The sequence below is a fragment of the Harpia harpyja genome, chromosome 1, assembly GCF_026419915.1.
Source record: "Harpia harpyja isolate bHarHar1 chromosome 1, bHarHar1 primary haplotype, whole genome shotgun sequence".
NCBI classification, from domain to species: Eukaryota; Metazoa; Chordata; class Aves; order Accipitriformes; family Accipitridae; genus Harpia; species Harpia harpyja.
This window is the reverse complement of record NC_068940.1, coordinates 60,834,361-60,850,703: the sequence shown is the minus strand read 5'-3', so window position 1 is coordinate 60,850,703 and position 16,343 is coordinate 60,834,361. Positions and strand designations below refer to the sequence as shown.

General features: G+C 39.7%; 1 protein-coding gene across 1 annotated transcript in view; it reads right to left on the bottom strand.

Moving 5' to 3' along the window:
- Positions 1-16,343, bottom strand: part of ITGA9 (integrin subunit alpha 9) — a 235,452-nt gene that overhangs the window by 25,880 nt on the left and 193,229 nt on the right. Inside the window, exons 24-26 of the mRNA XM_052796650.1 lie at positions 5,724-5,849; positions 5,005-5,124; positions 3,195-3,296 (exon numbers count right to left, since the gene is read on the bottom strand). Of these exons, the coding sequence (XP_052652610.1) occupies positions 3,195-3,296; positions 5,005-5,124; positions 5,724-5,849 (348 nt within the window). The remainder of the gene's footprint in view (positions 1-3,194; positions 3,297-5,004; positions 5,125-5,723; positions 5,850-16,343) is intronic.

Genomic DNA, 16,343 nt, shown 5'->3' with positions numbered 1-16,343 from the left:
TATCTGGAGCTCCCCTTTCATCTATTCAGCTTTGCATTTCCTCACTTTCAAGACAGGGAGACTCAGAGGCATTCAGCTGGTTTTGACACAGTGAAATCCAGCCTCTTCTTCCCTCCACATTGGCACTCACAGAGGAAAGTCCTTTTGCTCCGTAAGAGCACTCCTCCTGCTGCACATGAGCAGCGAGCACAGGATGTGAATCCTTGGATCTGGTATTTGACCACTGTGGTCTCATGGAGCTTATTGCTGGTTTTGCCTCACATGCAGAGAAGAAGGGAGCCAAACCTTCAGAGAAACCCATATGCTAAAGAAAAGAAAGTATGCTTCCTGAAAATACCATGCCATCAGTTTCAGCCAATATACACTCACGTTAATACAACTGTCACCACAGAGCCAAATCCAAACTCTGCTCACCTTCTTCATGTGATTTGTCCAATATAAGAGTTCAAACAGCCTATTGTAACCAGAGACAGAAAATATATCATTCCAAATCACATGAAACCATATCCAAATCCAGACAAATGATTTCTGAAAATTGCATAAATGCTTCTTTTTTAAAAATGGGTTCATTTCAAAGACAGCCTGCTACCCAACTTATAGATATTTACATAAGCTTTTGCATCTCCCTTACAAATCATCTACTGGAGTTTCTGACATAACTTATATTTATATGGGTGGTCCTGCCACCACTGGTACTCTTACACTAGCATCACAAATATCAATCTTCCTTTTCCTTTTGTCTTCTTTATAGATAGTTTGCACTCTGATATTGTACACTATATTGCAAAAGTGCCCAGTGAATTAAGGGCACCTGCTTCTAAAGAACCATTTAAACGTGCTAATAAGTCTAGATTTAGCTGTAGAAAGCAAAAAGGCCTTTTCAAATTTACCATGATAAAGTGTCTAAGAAAATGTTTTTCATTGTTAGGGAACACTTTCATAAACTCATAGACTCAAAGGAAATCCATGCACAACTGTTCAGAAGGAGCTGTTATCCAAACAGATATGGTACAGCAGTCCATGGTCAATGAAAAGAATACAGGATGAGCTTTAAAAAGGAAAGGAGGAGTATGAACAAAGACATTTTCTCTCTCCTGTCTCTGCGTCCAGCTGAATAGCTGTGGCTTGCAACAAGTACTATTCCCTTCTGCATTCCACAAGAAAAGAGAAGGGGGGAAAAATGAATACCTTGAGCCAAACCACATGTCTTAAATTTTTCCCTCAACATGACCCTATGCAAAACACACAGCAATGGTGAAGCCAACAGACATATGGAAATAGCATAAAGGAGAGAGCAAATGGCACTCACATTAGAAAAGACTTGAAATTACAAATTGTTGTTACATGGCTACAATGTCAAGCATGCTCCTTTACAGCTAAGGCTTCCCAGGAACTAGGAGCAAGCTCTTTTTTGAAGATTAATATAGCTTTCCAGGACACACAGTGCACTTTATAATCATTGCAACTTAAGGCTTGATGAAAGGCTTTCCGGGAACAAGAAAAGGACAATGTTGGGGGGTTTTTTTGTTTTCTTTTTTTTTCTCCAAGCACTAGATAACAATTAAATACAGCAGAGCTTGCATTCCTAGATAAAAGCATTTCTAAATTTTGAACATTAAAAAATAGTAATCCCATGCATTTTACATTGTGCCTATCATTCTGAGAGATTCTAAAACCCTTTACAGATCAAAATATTTGGCAGAGAGATCCTGGCTTCTTCCATTTCAGTTGAGGCAGGGGTATCACAGTCAGGTGTTACTTCAGTCATTAATGAAATTTTGCCATAAAATTGCAAGATTTGCTCTGTGCAAGCTGTAGAACTAAAGAGAGATCAAGTAATGTATTAACAATCAGGGCTGCAGGTCCCTTATAAGGCACATTCCCAGGGGAGGCTAGCTGTGTTTTTTATTTCAGCTGCCAAGCCTATTTTTTAATGCTCTTCAGAATGGTCCAGAAACCTGACAAAGAAAATAAAACAGAAGGGAAAAAATGGGGTCCTGTCATATAAAAGAATTTCTTTTTCTGACAGGTCCAATAAAATAGAAAGTTAAGTCTAGGGTTGCAGACATGATGGTGGAGAAGACAGTCACTGTACTGGTGTCTCTACTTTCAGACTGAAGGTAGCAAGTAGATGCAAGTTCAAGTCTTTCTTTGCCCGTAGGGTTTTAAATCCTGTATCTCTGAAATGAGTGCTTTAATTTGGGACATCAGTGTCTTCCAAAAGTGTGTTGGACTAAATGCTCTCACACTCAAACCTCAATAGCACTCACTGAAACAGAGTCAATGAAAGAATGGTTGCATGGACTAGTGGTGATGACAGTCATTGGGGATAAAAAGATAACTGAGAGATGGGATCTAGATCAAGTTCCAAAAATACACAGCAAGAGGAGAAATTGAAAGTAGTCCAGATTACCTTTGATTCTCATGTGAGAGAGAAATAAGAAATGAAACTTTAAAATTTCACCAGGCAAAAAGAAAGCTCAATTTGGGTGTGGCCCCCTGTTCAATTTTCATGCGTAAGTATTAGGCAACTTGGTAGTAGGAAACCAAAGTCATCACCTCCTCGTTCTCCAGTAGACTATACTTACAGCCAAAACTATACAGTGAATTCACCTTGAACTTTAATATTTCCGCTTCAATTTTCAATCCAGCCTCATGCAGATCAACACAAAATGCAGTATCAGATCATACATGAATTCCACCAGCTCAGCACAATTGAACAGTTAAATAAACCTCTGAAAGTTTAGACCTCCTTGCCCATTTTCACAGCTCCCAAAATATCATTAACACTTCTAAATATTTCATAGTGGCACATCTGAAAAGACTTTGCTGGGGTTTCAAGTCTCTGCTAGGTTTTCAAGGAAAATCTGAATTAGATTAAAACAGACGTTAACCCTAGAACAGGAAGCTAAACCTAATTTTTGCACAAATACCTCAAGGGTATTACAATTTTGGCTAGTACAACACAGAACCTCCTGCTCCGCATAACATCATTCACTGTGATGGCATGGTTACCACAGAGAGCAAAACCACAGAAGCACAGTTCACAGCACTGCTAGTCTAGCCAAAGTCTGGGCACTCTCATGGGCTAGCCCAGCCCAAGCCCAGCCACAAATTCCAGTTTGTGTAGAGCTCTCAATGATCTCCAGCCCACTGGCATCAGGAAACCTTTCTCTTCAGGTTTATTTACTTACTGGTTTTTCTTCTGGGCTCCCATTGGGCACCTCCACAACTCTGAGGTCAGGGTCCACCCGTACCCTCGCCCTTGTGACGAACTGGATGACCGATGAACTGTCCTGAGAAGTAAAAAGAGGAAGAATTGGATTTGAGGGTGCAAAAAAAAGCACCAAAAAACCCCCAAACAAAAACAACAAACATTTGCCAGTGTAATAAACACATCTAGACAATGCTTAGTGGAGGTTGGGCTGAGAGTTAAGTACTATCCCAGTTAAAACCCTGCTTTGAAAAAAGAGAGCTTATGCTCATAACAAACAAAACCGAGCACATTATCTCAGAACAAAACAAAATCAGGTACGTTGGACTCTAAACATACCATTTGTATTTGGCCTGTTAATGTTTCCCACATTTACCACAGAAGCAAAAGACAGAACATTGCCAATCAACACAGGTAGGCTCAATATTAACCATCAAAGAAAAGTTCCTATTCGTTTTTCAAGTGAACAGAAAAAAAATATACAAAACCTGGGATAAACTCAAGTATTTCCCAAGGTGAAAACGTCTTGATTATTTGAATCCGTGCACTGCAAATATCTTAAATATTCAATGTACACCTCCCCTAATTAATATATATTTCTCCTATATTTTACACTGTGCATTTTAACAGGCACATTCCAATAAGCTGCCATTTCAACTTATAGGTTAGTCATTTGTATGCTGTTCACCATGGGGAGGGTAGGACATAAGTAGCAAATGGTATACGTTGGTCATACTGACCCAAAGACACGTGTAAGCACTGTATGTCTCTTAAAGGAGTGTTGCTAATGGTCATCTTGGAAAGGACCCAGCAGACAGGATGAATCCTGGCTTTTCCCAGGACTGAGTTTCACAGAAGCACATTTTGTGTGCACTCAGTTACTTGCTTACATATTTCAGCATTTCTGTAAGCATGTAACAAAAACCTGAAACTTCTGGCCTTGCCTATATTTCCTGTTTTCAAATATGAACAAACATTAGCAGATTGGTTGGTTTCATCTGGAAAAGCTCAGGGCTATCAATTGCTTTAGGAACTGCTTTCTAATAAGGGTTCTCTCCAATGCTTTCAATCTAGCAGCTATCAAAGACAGGTTTATTTTAGTAGGCTCATGTTATCAGCTTTCTCCTCTGATTATCTTACACCCTCATAATCTTATAGCATCTTGCCACAATTACACAGTCAGCATTTTTGTAAGTAAAGGAAAACAGGGCAAAATGCAGTAAATCACTAGAAATTTAAAAGATTTGCTGTCTCATTCAGTAGCTTCAGAGAAGACAGGAATTAACTTGCAACCATTTGTTTCTTGTCACAAATGTCAAGCTCAGCATTAATATGGTCGTGATGTATCTTCTTTGAATAATAATAATTTGAAGTAAAAAATTACAAAAAACTGCCACGTCTCTGTTTACATGGAAGGAATGATAGATAGTTGGTCACAGTTTACATGCACTTACTCTACTTTTCATTTTTCAGAATGAAAACTTCCAGAAATCAATTTAACTTTCAGAAGTCTCTAGCCTTAACACCATGCATAAAATTAGGGGCCTCGTTTGTTGTTTCTCAATGTATAAATTTCCTAACTTAATTTATTTCTGTCTTAATGGGTAATGGGTAAGAACTAGGATTAACACCTCCATACATGCTGTTGATAAATAGATCTGTTTTCTTTGACACCATGATTTTTTTTAACACAGTAGTAAAGAGAGGAAGGAATGCAAGTTTTGAGTCCATTGGCGCACATAAGCATACTTAAATTGGCATTTAAGGCAAATTACAAAGGAAGCACATACCTTCTTCAGTATCTCAGTATTCAGCAGCGTGTAGATACTTATATCACAGGACTCTGCTTTGGCTAGTGAGCTTAAGTTGCAGCGTATGATTAAGCAGGACCTGCCTGGTCTTTCACAGTCCTACAGGAAATACAGAAAAAGCTGTTAGGCAAGGGAGGAAAAAATTCAGTGTGTAATAGCAAACACACCAGCTGACTAAGTTACATAGTAAACTGCTAAAATACAGCACTCCTGCATTGAAATAGCAGGAAATTTCAAGACCTGAAGACAGCTAGATACAGAAACCTGCATGAAAGCAAGCCAGGTGAAATTCAGCCCTCTACAGAGCCACGGAGCCAGGTGAGTGCTCGGGGCTGGGAGGGGCAGGGCTGCTGCTGCACATCAGTCCTCTGCGGGAGTCAGGCACCGAGCATGGTGCAGGGCCCTGCTGCCCCGTGCCTCTGACAAAACATGGGAGCGAGGGCTCTGGTCACCATGTGCGCACTGCCATGTCAGGCAACTCCCTCCCCGCTGCACTTCCTGAAACTTCTTATTTCTGTTTAAAAATCAGATAATTAAAATCACTAAATATCCCCACAGCACAACATCAGTATCAGTATACATGCACCAAACAGTTGCTGTATAATGAACTATATGCTTGAGTACTTCATGCTAAGCCACGCAAAATCTTTTGTAAGATACACTGTATGTTCAAGTTTGCCATAAGTGGACTTTCTTACCAATACTTTTCTGCCAGACTTCGTGAAAAAAGCAAATATTGTGTGGAAAATATTTTCATTCTCTTGAGGAACAACGCATGGGCTGGGGTTTCTGTGAAAAGAACAGCTTCCTTTGTCCTGACCAACCTGCAAGCACAATTATAAATCACAATTATTATTCTGAATTAAACTAAATGACACAAGAAGGTGGCATTAGCCTGTCCATAAAAATACACCTACATCTGAGCTGGCTGTCTGGACTCCCTTTAACAGTCAAAAGAGAGAAACGAGCGCTTCAGGAGTCAAATAATCCTAAAGAATTATCTAAAGTAAGCCAGACAGACCACAGTCTGGAAATGCTTGTCTCTCTTGACTGGATATGATATGAACGTATCTAACCTAGCTCACATGTAGGTGCCTGTGTTCTACAAGTCTGGAGACAGAGACAGAGGAGAAAAATCTCAGCAAAAGATATAGATCACCACATAGCATTTTAAGTCAATACTGTTACCCTGTGTATTACCTTTTTGGTAACTGTATTATTTGGTGCTTTGGCCAACTTGGCTGTTTCACAGTTTATATCAGAACTAATGAGATAAATGAAATCTTTGTGTAAATGCACAAGCCTGGACACTAAAACTGTTCTTTTACCTTCAGCATAAATAGTACAAAAATAATCTTTTTGTATCATTAGCTTCTTCACTTGTGCAGAGAAGTAGATGCTTGAAGCAAGCGAAACGTACCAAGCTTTGATAAAATGTTCTTCAGTCAAGATAACCTCGCACTAGAAAACACTTATCACTTTTTGCAGCTTATGAATATTCACCGAAGAAAATCTATTGGCATTTAATACAAACTATGACAACAAAGTATCAGCAAATTCATCCTGCCACCATCCTTAAAACCTGTAAGAGTGAGAGGGAGATTTTCCCCCAAACCACCAAGCGACGTTCTTACACATCCTGCTGTTGACCTCCCTACATCCTCTACTCTGAGAAGATGAAAACTTGTACCTTATTCAAATCACAAATCCTTGAAAGAGGGAGAAAAATGGTTGCTATAGATATGAAATTACTGCATGCTCTGAGTCTGATTCTGCATTAAACAGTTTATAGCTGAGTTAACCAAAGTATTTCCAAAAAAGGCAAAGGTCTATCCGGATGTTAAATGCTTCTTCCAGACAAGTGACGACTATGTCTCTTCATAAGATACATCTTTTCTGCTTCACTGGCCCACAAGCTCTTCATAATCTGTTCTTTGAAGTACATATTCATAACCTGTCTACGTAATCTGTCCTTACATTCCCAACAGATACAGGCACAGGTAGCTACCCACAGTTTACAGTCTCCTTGGGATCAACTGAAAATTAAGACTATGATGTTCTCCATTTGTCCAGATCACCTGGAATGAGTTTTCATTATTTATTGTAGGTAAGAGATTCACAAAGCCCACTGACATTTATTTTCTTTGAACTTTCACATGGGAATTAGATCCAGATCAACCAGAAGGTTTATGTTAAATCAAGAACAGCAAAGAGTCAAGATCTATTCAGTACTTGCTCTTTCTTCGTGAAAGTTTGAATTACCAGACATTTGGACAGATGTCATTAGATTCATGCAAGAGATACAGAAAGGAGCTTCTGCGCTATCCCAGCTTTTGGCGTACTCTCCAAATAGTCCTGCTTTACATCCTGTACAAATACGATGTAAGAACAAACTAAAGCAGAAATATCTCACAAGACTAAAAGGAATTACCTGGCATGAAGCAACATAAATCTGGTCCTTTCTTCTCCAAATGATCATCTTTTCTTAAACTGAAGCTTGGCTACATCTTGTCCTTTTTAAAAGACTTTAGCTGAAACAGAGAAAGGCACCTCCAGAGGACTAAGTCTGAACTTGGAAATACCCTTTCCTCTCTGCCAATTGTGCAGCAATCCCACACAACGTGGCTACTAAATTCAGTGTTAGGAGGGACACGTGCAAGGACTGATCACCTCCTGTCACCTGCACTGCTCTGGAACAGACCATCAGGTCACCTATAGCTTGTTTTAGTAGCCAAAGGAAGATGCCACTTCCCAGAAGAAGGCAGAAACTGCTACTTGGCCTGCAGAATTTGGGGGAATTCAACCAGGCAGAAATTAGGTTGTATCCATCTGTGTATCTGTGATCTATCAGTGTATGCTGACAGCCGGTAGGCAGGAAAGGATGCAAGGCAGCTGAGAAGCACTCGTTTCTTTTAGCACTCTTAGAAACAGCAGAGCCACAGAACTCGGAAAAAAGTAACAAGAAAACTCTGAAATGGATGGATCATGCTGAGATAGAAGAAAATCCAGCCTTTCCAAAGGCCACAGTTGGGTTTTGGTTTTTTTGTTTGTTTGTTTATTTGTTTTGTTAGGGTGACTGTCGGAGACTTATATTTCACACCATCTCTTATTTTCCTCAATTTTTACATGCATAAAGGGAAGATTCAGTCAACCAGTCAGACAAAACTATGGTAACTTTTCATTAAGCTTTGTTTTCAATGAAAAATTCAGCTGTAAGAAATCAACCTGCTAAATAAAATCTTAGCACAAAGCTCCTGCCTGCATTATGCTGAGACTGAACTACATCTCTGAAATCCAAATCAGGATTTGGCCTCATGTGTGACCCTCTCCTTGTTCAAACATGGTGCTACCCCAGCCACCTGTTTTTCTCCTTGTGACCAACCCCATAATCTGGTACACAGAGAATAAAGTTTCTGGCAAAGTTTAAGGGCTTTGCATGAGCAAACACGATTTATAGATGCAAGAACTGTGCAAATCTTTGAAATGGAGTTGGTAGCCAGGCTCTATGACAAAGTCTTGGAGTTTCAGGGTACGTGACATACTAGAGCTTTCTGGAAACTTCCATGTGGTCTCAGCAGCCTATGAACAGAAAAGGATTACCCCCAAAGTGATCTTCCCAGGACCTGGGATCTCACATCTCACAGAAATAGCAGAAGAGAGTTTTTGGAGCAGTGCAGAGGATGTGGAAAGAGATATGCATTGCTTTTGTACTCCATAGAAGGACTACACAGAAGCCACAAAGAAAAATCAACGTCCAACTGCTAACACAAACAAACCAACAAAACTGGGGCAGGGGGAACAGGAACAGAAGGCAGGCTCTCTTAAATCCTGCATTAAGACTGCAGCTTGGGAAATAAAAACCCTGTCCTGAGTGAGATACCAAGCAGGATCAGCCCTGCAGCCTCCCAAGGAGAGACTTCCAAGGAGCTGCGTCAGACCTGTTTCTGCTGAGGGTTGTTTCATTTTGTTTTCCAGAAGGTACTTACCCATTTTAAGTCCTGCATAAAATCATCTGCGATCTGGTGCACTGGCAATACAGTTAAACCTCCTGTACTGGAAGTGTACTTAAAATCTGTACCCAGACAGATGTAGACAAAGTCTACATTAGCACATAATGTAGGCCAAATAAAAAAGTGAACCAGGCTAACTGCATGGCATCCTCAGCGCCTGATGTCCATATTACATACTTTTCTAACTTGTTCTGACTCTGGTCCTGTAGCCTGAATGTGCTGCAGCCACAAGTGAGCGTTAAGTGCACTCTTCGAGTGCTCCTTTGTGTTTCTTTTGCCCCAAAAGGAATCCAGTTTGCACACTTTACGATGTGAACCACAGCTCCCTGCATAGGGAGGGTTGAGGGTTTTGCTTTAAAAGCTCACTTCTGGACTGAACTATGACACTAGTAAAGAAGCACTCTAAGGCACACTTTGATCTTCAGTCCAGCAGAACTTCTGCAAAGGGTGATGACCCTGAAGGTGCACAAAATACACCTTATGCATGCTTGCTAAGAACAAGTTTACAATTTTTTCACCCACAAGTGTGGATATTACATTAACTCCTATAAGCAGGACTCCTGGAATTCATATTGTTTCTTATGTACGAGAATGGTTACATTTCTACGTAAGCAAACCCTTCTGGAATAAAAAAGCTACAATCAGTCTTGACCAAACAAAATTCCTCCAAACTAGAAGATATATCTATATATTTAATCTGACCTAGCAGATTTCATTGAACAGCTTCACATTGCAGAAAAAATGGCATAAAAATAATTTCAAAGGTCTTAAATTATTTTCTACTTTTTCTTCTTCTCTATATACAATAGTCTATGCTCTCACATACAGTCAAGACTACTACATATATAATGAGTTTTTTCAGGATAACAGGTAAAATTTTTCTAACATAGAACTAAATATTACCAGCTACTGATCCTAGCCTTCAACTCCTGGAAAACCTTTCCAATTAAAAAAAAAATCATCTTTTTGCAAAGAAATTACATTTTCAGATTTTCAATTCTAAACTGAAAAATTCATAAGGGAGTGGTTTTCTGATGGAAACCCAAACGATTTTGAAAAATTTATTATGATTTGTCATTGTTCTAATTAGAATGAAGCATGCTTTGACCATCTTGAATAATGTCTTCAACTTTCATGTGAGGCAAACCAACATCAAGAACAAAAGTAAAATTTTCCCACACAACTTTTTACTGACAACGGTTTCTTTTTACCAGGCTATCCGTGTGTAGGGATGTTCCCATTCTCTAGGAACATCTTGTCATAGACTGCAAAACACCTAATATCAACACATCATGTGTATTATTTTTTTCTAGTTTTTATCTCAAGTTCAAAGGCACTTTTGTCAAACTGTTTACCCCCAAGGTGAAGAGAGGTAAATAAAAATCACTCTGATATTCCCCCCATGGAATATCAGAGTGATTAAAGCTAGCACAGCCTGCATTCGGATCTCACCTGCATTCTTGAACATCGCTGGATGCCAGAATAGCCATCTACAATTTTCAGTAGTGAGACTTTATTGTTGGGTGCCTCACTTCAACACCTAACAGGCCTGCTTCCAGAAGGTGGACACGTGACACTTAGAAATCACCGTCTTTAGAGAGTTTTAGCTGGACATCCAAAATCTAAGGGACTGAAAATCACTACTGACTCATGAACATATATACATGCATTCTCCTATTGTATTCAACACGTGTGCATATATATGCAACATGCATAAACACGCAACATGCATAAACACAAAGAGATATAAGCCAGAACATTTGTACTACACAGACTGTAAATGGCACCTTGCATAACAGGCCTCTAAAGGTCACCGTAACTTTGCAAAGGCTAATAGTATTACTAATCTGTCATCATGCAGAAAGGCAGAATATCCCTTATGCTGCCTACCTCACCCATAAATGGCCACATGTTCAGAGACGAATTTGTCTCTAGCTTTGTTAATTTACTGGAACTTGTCCCCTTAAAGAGCCCATAAACATGCTTGAGAGACAATGTTTAAATAGGACAGCCTATACAATGGGTTACTCTGCCAACTTCTTGTCGTCAGCACAAACCACTAAGCTTCTCAGAGACAAGACGTAACCACTGGAGAAAGCATGTGCATTACTTCATGCTTTAAAAATGCTGTATCTGCAACAAGGAAGAAATTCCCACAGGACAACTTTAGTGGACTCTGAATATTTGAAAAGTCCTACGGAGCAGGGCAAACCCATAAAGTAGCAATGAGTTTTAATATCAGATAACACCACCCTTAAGGAAAAGGGGCAGGAGGGCATTTCAGAGTAAAACAGTTGTATGTAAAACATCATGTACACTCCACACATTACATCCTAAAAAACTGCAGCAATTTAATAGGGCTGTATGGGAATAGCATGCTGGATTTACTACGTACACAGGGATCATCTTCTCTGACTTTCCCTGCACATGTAGGGATTTATGAGAATACTTGGGCTGGGCTTGGCACTCCAACAAGGTGGTACCAGTGCAAGGGGGACAATCACCACACATTCCCCTGGGAACACAGAGGATAACCCCAGGCTGCCAATGAAACACTTCTTGCATTTCTAATCCAGGTCAGCGATGGGTTTAGGGGGTTTGGAGTTTCTAGGAGAATTAATACACCTACTGCCTCAGCACATTCCCCTTCTACTATCAGCTCTGTCCCCCACCTTCAGGGCACTTGTAACACCATTCCTGCTCATCTGTAGCTACTCTCAGAACGTGGTAATTTCTAGCAAGCCTTTGGGGCTTTTAAGAAATTGCTGGGCTTTGTTAGCAAACATTTTAAGGTTTCAGGCCATACTGCCTGTAACATAAACTTCGCAAGTGGACTGAAAGCCAGTGGCCCCTTCTAGGCTTAACCTCAACCTGTTTAACATGCATCAAAGGCGAGAGCCTCCATTTTTTCAGAGCCCTGTATCCTGCACAAGATGTCAACCTGGGAGAGGGAAATGAAATACAATTTCCAAATAGGGGGCTGGGAAGGTCAGCTGAGGACCAAGCACAGGGAATTGGAAATTAGCAGTTGGCATGGGGTTAAATACGTGCATGTGATAGGAGTCTCTTGGAAGAATGAGACTGAAATCAAGAGGAAACTAGCTGTTGCTTCCAACGAAGCATTAACTACAATCTCCCTGCTGCATTGCTGCGTATAAGAAGCCGAGGGCTAATCCCATATTTAATGATTGGCATTTTACAAGATAAACAAGCGAGCAAATGTGTATCTTCAGCTCATTCCTTATAGACAACATTAGACTCCCACTAATGCAGAAGAGTTCATTATGGTACTAAAACTTACACGTTTCCAGGCTCTTCCAGTAAGCCTGATTCCCCCCTTCAGCTAAATCATCACATCACCAGTTATTATTGACAGCCTGTAAGCCAGCAGAATTAAGGTGACACAAAGCAAGCGTGAAGGTGGAATCCAGCCGTGATTGCTTGTGATGGAATCAAACCCATGTCCGATCACAGAAAAAAGCGCAGAGGCAAGCTTAGGGAAAACGTCATGAGACACAAGGTATTTGGAACAGCAATTTTAGCTGCAGGAAACACGCTCAAGGTCTGAACACAGGTCAGTCGTTTCACAAAATTGTTAACATTGTTCAACTCCGAAATGGAAGCCTTTCTCATCAGACCTGGGGTATGCTGGCTCCAAGGCACAGTTTGGCCGTAGGCTTCCTAAAATTGCTGGCAGATAGTTTTTACATATTTCTCCTTTCTTATGAGTTTTTTTTAATTGTTTTATTTATGTATGCATGCCTAACGAGTGGTTCAAGTTTGCAAACTGGATAATAAATAACAGATGCACTTTTGTTTGTCTTTGTTGCTAACCATAACACATTCATCCTAATATTAGGGAAAAAACGTATACGTGTGTCCTGATTCAAAGACATTGATTCACCCTTCAGTAGGTGAATTGATAGGCATGGTTAATCTAACATGTCACACTGAGAAAAAAAGAGTACGGACAAGAAATTCCAGACAAGGTCAGACTTCCAACAGTAGACAAGTAAGTTATGTAAATACGTTATCTGAGTACTTGGTCCATATGCCAAAAATGTTTAATATTCACAGATAATGAAACATGTTTGAATCAGAGCAGTTTTGTTGATTCTGGCAATAAATTTAAGAGCCACTGAAACAACAGAAAAGAATTTAAAAAATTAACCCATTTTACTCAAACCCTGAAAGTTTTCGACTAAAACCAGTTATTAGTTACCGTAGTGCTGAAAAGCCAGCTGTGCTTGCATTGCAAAACCAACTGTAGACCTACTACTGACCAGCAAGCATAACATCAAGGGGCACCATGCCTCTTTCAAGAAATCACTCTCTTATGTTGTGCTGAAAAGCTTCAGTAAGCCAACTTTCCGGTATAGAAAAGGAAAGTTCTAACAGGAAAAAAGTATCAAAGGAAGGCCAATGCTGGTAAGGAAAACCAGTACTCCATAGATCCAATAGGTAAACTTACATGGCCATGAGGAGATGCAAGATTTAAACAGCAAAGTGGAGATGTTGAAGCATTAAATCAACATAGAGAAGAACTCCACCATAGCTCTGGCTTCTGCCGAAAGGAGAACACCAGATGCATATTTGGCATAAATCTATGCTAACCTGATTGCAATGCCTGTAGATGTTTTTCTGATGCACTTATCCCTACAGTTTAATCAAATAACCTGTTAACCAGGTTTGATCAGCATAATCCTGCAACATTTGCCTGGTCTACCAGCCCTGCAACCACTTTGCACGTACTTAGCAGCAATCCCCAGAAGTACTACCCTCAAGAACTAGTGCTGCCTACCCAGTTTAGTAAGAAAAGTGAAGGTCTTCTGATTTAAAGTTCCTGACTTACAAGACAGCAGCTTCTGCCCTAGACAGAGAGCACTGCCACATGTACACATTGAGAAAAAAGACTGACCACTCCTATGATTTAACTGCGAGGTTCACAGAAGGTTCAGGCCTCAGAATGAACGAACGCCACCTTACATGGAAACCAGTTCACCTCTAACATTCATGTGCTCCTTATATATCAGCCATTAACATTTGAAATCCAAGACAGAGTCACAGACAGGTACATTTCCTCTCCCTATGAAGAACCATGAAATGCTTAATCAACACATGAGGTGGCCATTAGATCTCAAGGTACGTCGCTATTTAAAAAGCTGCTGAGATCACTTGGAGTTCAACGGTCCTTCAGCTAGGTTCTACCTGTCTCCAGCACATCCCCTTCTACAGCCTTTTCTATGGTACATAAAACACAAGTAAGCCCATGTTTTTTCTTTAACTGTTAGACTTTCCTCATGGGCTGTGTTGATGTTAGAATGAAAAGTTCTGAAGACTGTGCAGATAAATACATTCCCTGTAGGGCTCAAACAATTTGGGTGGGACGTTTCACTAAAGCAGATATTTGAATGGATCAGAAAGGTATCTAAGATCAGCTCTAAGATCTAAGCTCTCTTTAGAGGCAGTGGAGAGAAGGTAGGACCTCCAAGAGGATGATTTTGCTGACCTATTGTAGACACTTGAAGATTAAATGAGTCATCCTCATTAAAAAAACCCTCCCGAGTGCAGTGTGGTGGTGGCATATTTTAAGTTAGGCAGAAGATGTCCTTTGTTTCCAGGACATCCTCAGACTTCTCATTCCCCCAAGGAATTGTTTATTGATATTTTTGATACTGTCTGGTACCTTGCACAAGACTGGAGTGATGTACTTTCAAAGTCAGGAGAGAAATCCAACAGAAGATGCTTATTTCCACTCTGATACAGGAACAGGGGGTTAAACCCTTCTTCCATCAAATGGGAGCTAGAGTTTATACTCTTCCTTTCTTGGTTTACCAGATTTACATTTAAACCACAAATCCTGTATGTTATTTATAGAAGAAAAAGGCTAGTTTATGAATCAGAATTTAAAAGAGGCGTGTATGTTGAAAGAATTAATCAATCAGCTCTTTCCTGAATTTCCTTCTTCATTGTTTTTTGGCAGGAACAGCTTCACCAATGGGAAAATGGTGAAAGGATGCAATTCTTACACTCCTTCAAAAAGAAATAAAATAAAAAATAAAAAAAATCATTTATAGACTCTCTTCTTTTCTCATTCAGTAGTTCCTTCACCAGGAGGAGCTTCCTTCTCTGGTTGGGAAGCTTACAAAAAAGTCTACTTTATGGTTTTTTCCATATCTCAGCAAAACTCCTGATTACTGTGGTATCTACCAAACCTCCTGCTTCCTTCATGAATCTGATAAGAGCTTATGTGTATACCCAATTCACTTCATAAGACTTCTTTCTTTATCTGAAATTCACTTTTATAAAAAGGCAAATGAACTATCTTTTTCAAAATTGAAATTTCACATATTTAGCCAAGAAAACAGGAACTATGGGCAGTTCACAAAGTAGCAACGTTTTCAGTTGACCCAAAATATTAATCAGACTGCCACATCATATTGACAGGTCATGAATTCTGGGGGGAGAGAGTGTTGGAAAATTTCAATAACTAAGTAATTTAACAAACTTCACTTCTTTAGTTTAGAAGCTAATTGTTAGCAGGCCACAAGTGAACAGGTCAAGTGTTGCCATGGTCTGATTTAATACATAGGTCACAGTGCATTTTTTCCATGTTTCGATGGCCTTGATTTTTATAGTACTAGTCTTTCTTGAAAGATTAGAAAATCACTTTTCTACATTCAAAATGTATTTTCCATGAACATTCTCTTTAGCATTTTCAAAAAAATTCACTGCTTATGCAAATACTACAGCACTCTCATTGCTAGATTTGGTCAAAACAAATAGAAAAGTCAGAGGAGTTGTTCAAATCCGGTTTCACCTGAAAATCCAAACTAGGAAGTCAAAGAAAACTTTCTGCCATGTTAAGTTTTGCTTTATCCTCAAGGCAATATTCAGCAATGCATGAAAAGATTATTTTGAAACACTGTAAATGAAGTGAACTCTAACCAAGGCACAGCTTTTGTATAGTGATTCAGATGGCTCCTGTAAAGCAAAAATGCCATGATTTTTTTTCCACTTCGGATTTATTTTAAGGTCCCAACTCAGGAAAGAACTTAATTTTATGGCCAGGCAGCCTTTCCTGTATAACAATGAAAACTTAAATGACAGCTAAGTTCCTCTTCACTGAAAGAGCTTCAGTTTATCATGCTGATGTTAGGAAGAAGTTTATGAGAGCTCTTTCTGAGCTCTGGGATCTTTCTGCTTTGGGATCCTGCTTCCCAGGTCTAGAGGCGACTGTGCCATGCTGGACCATGGTGTACGATCCTGACTCCCCTCATGGCCATCCCGGGACCAGACAGATGCACC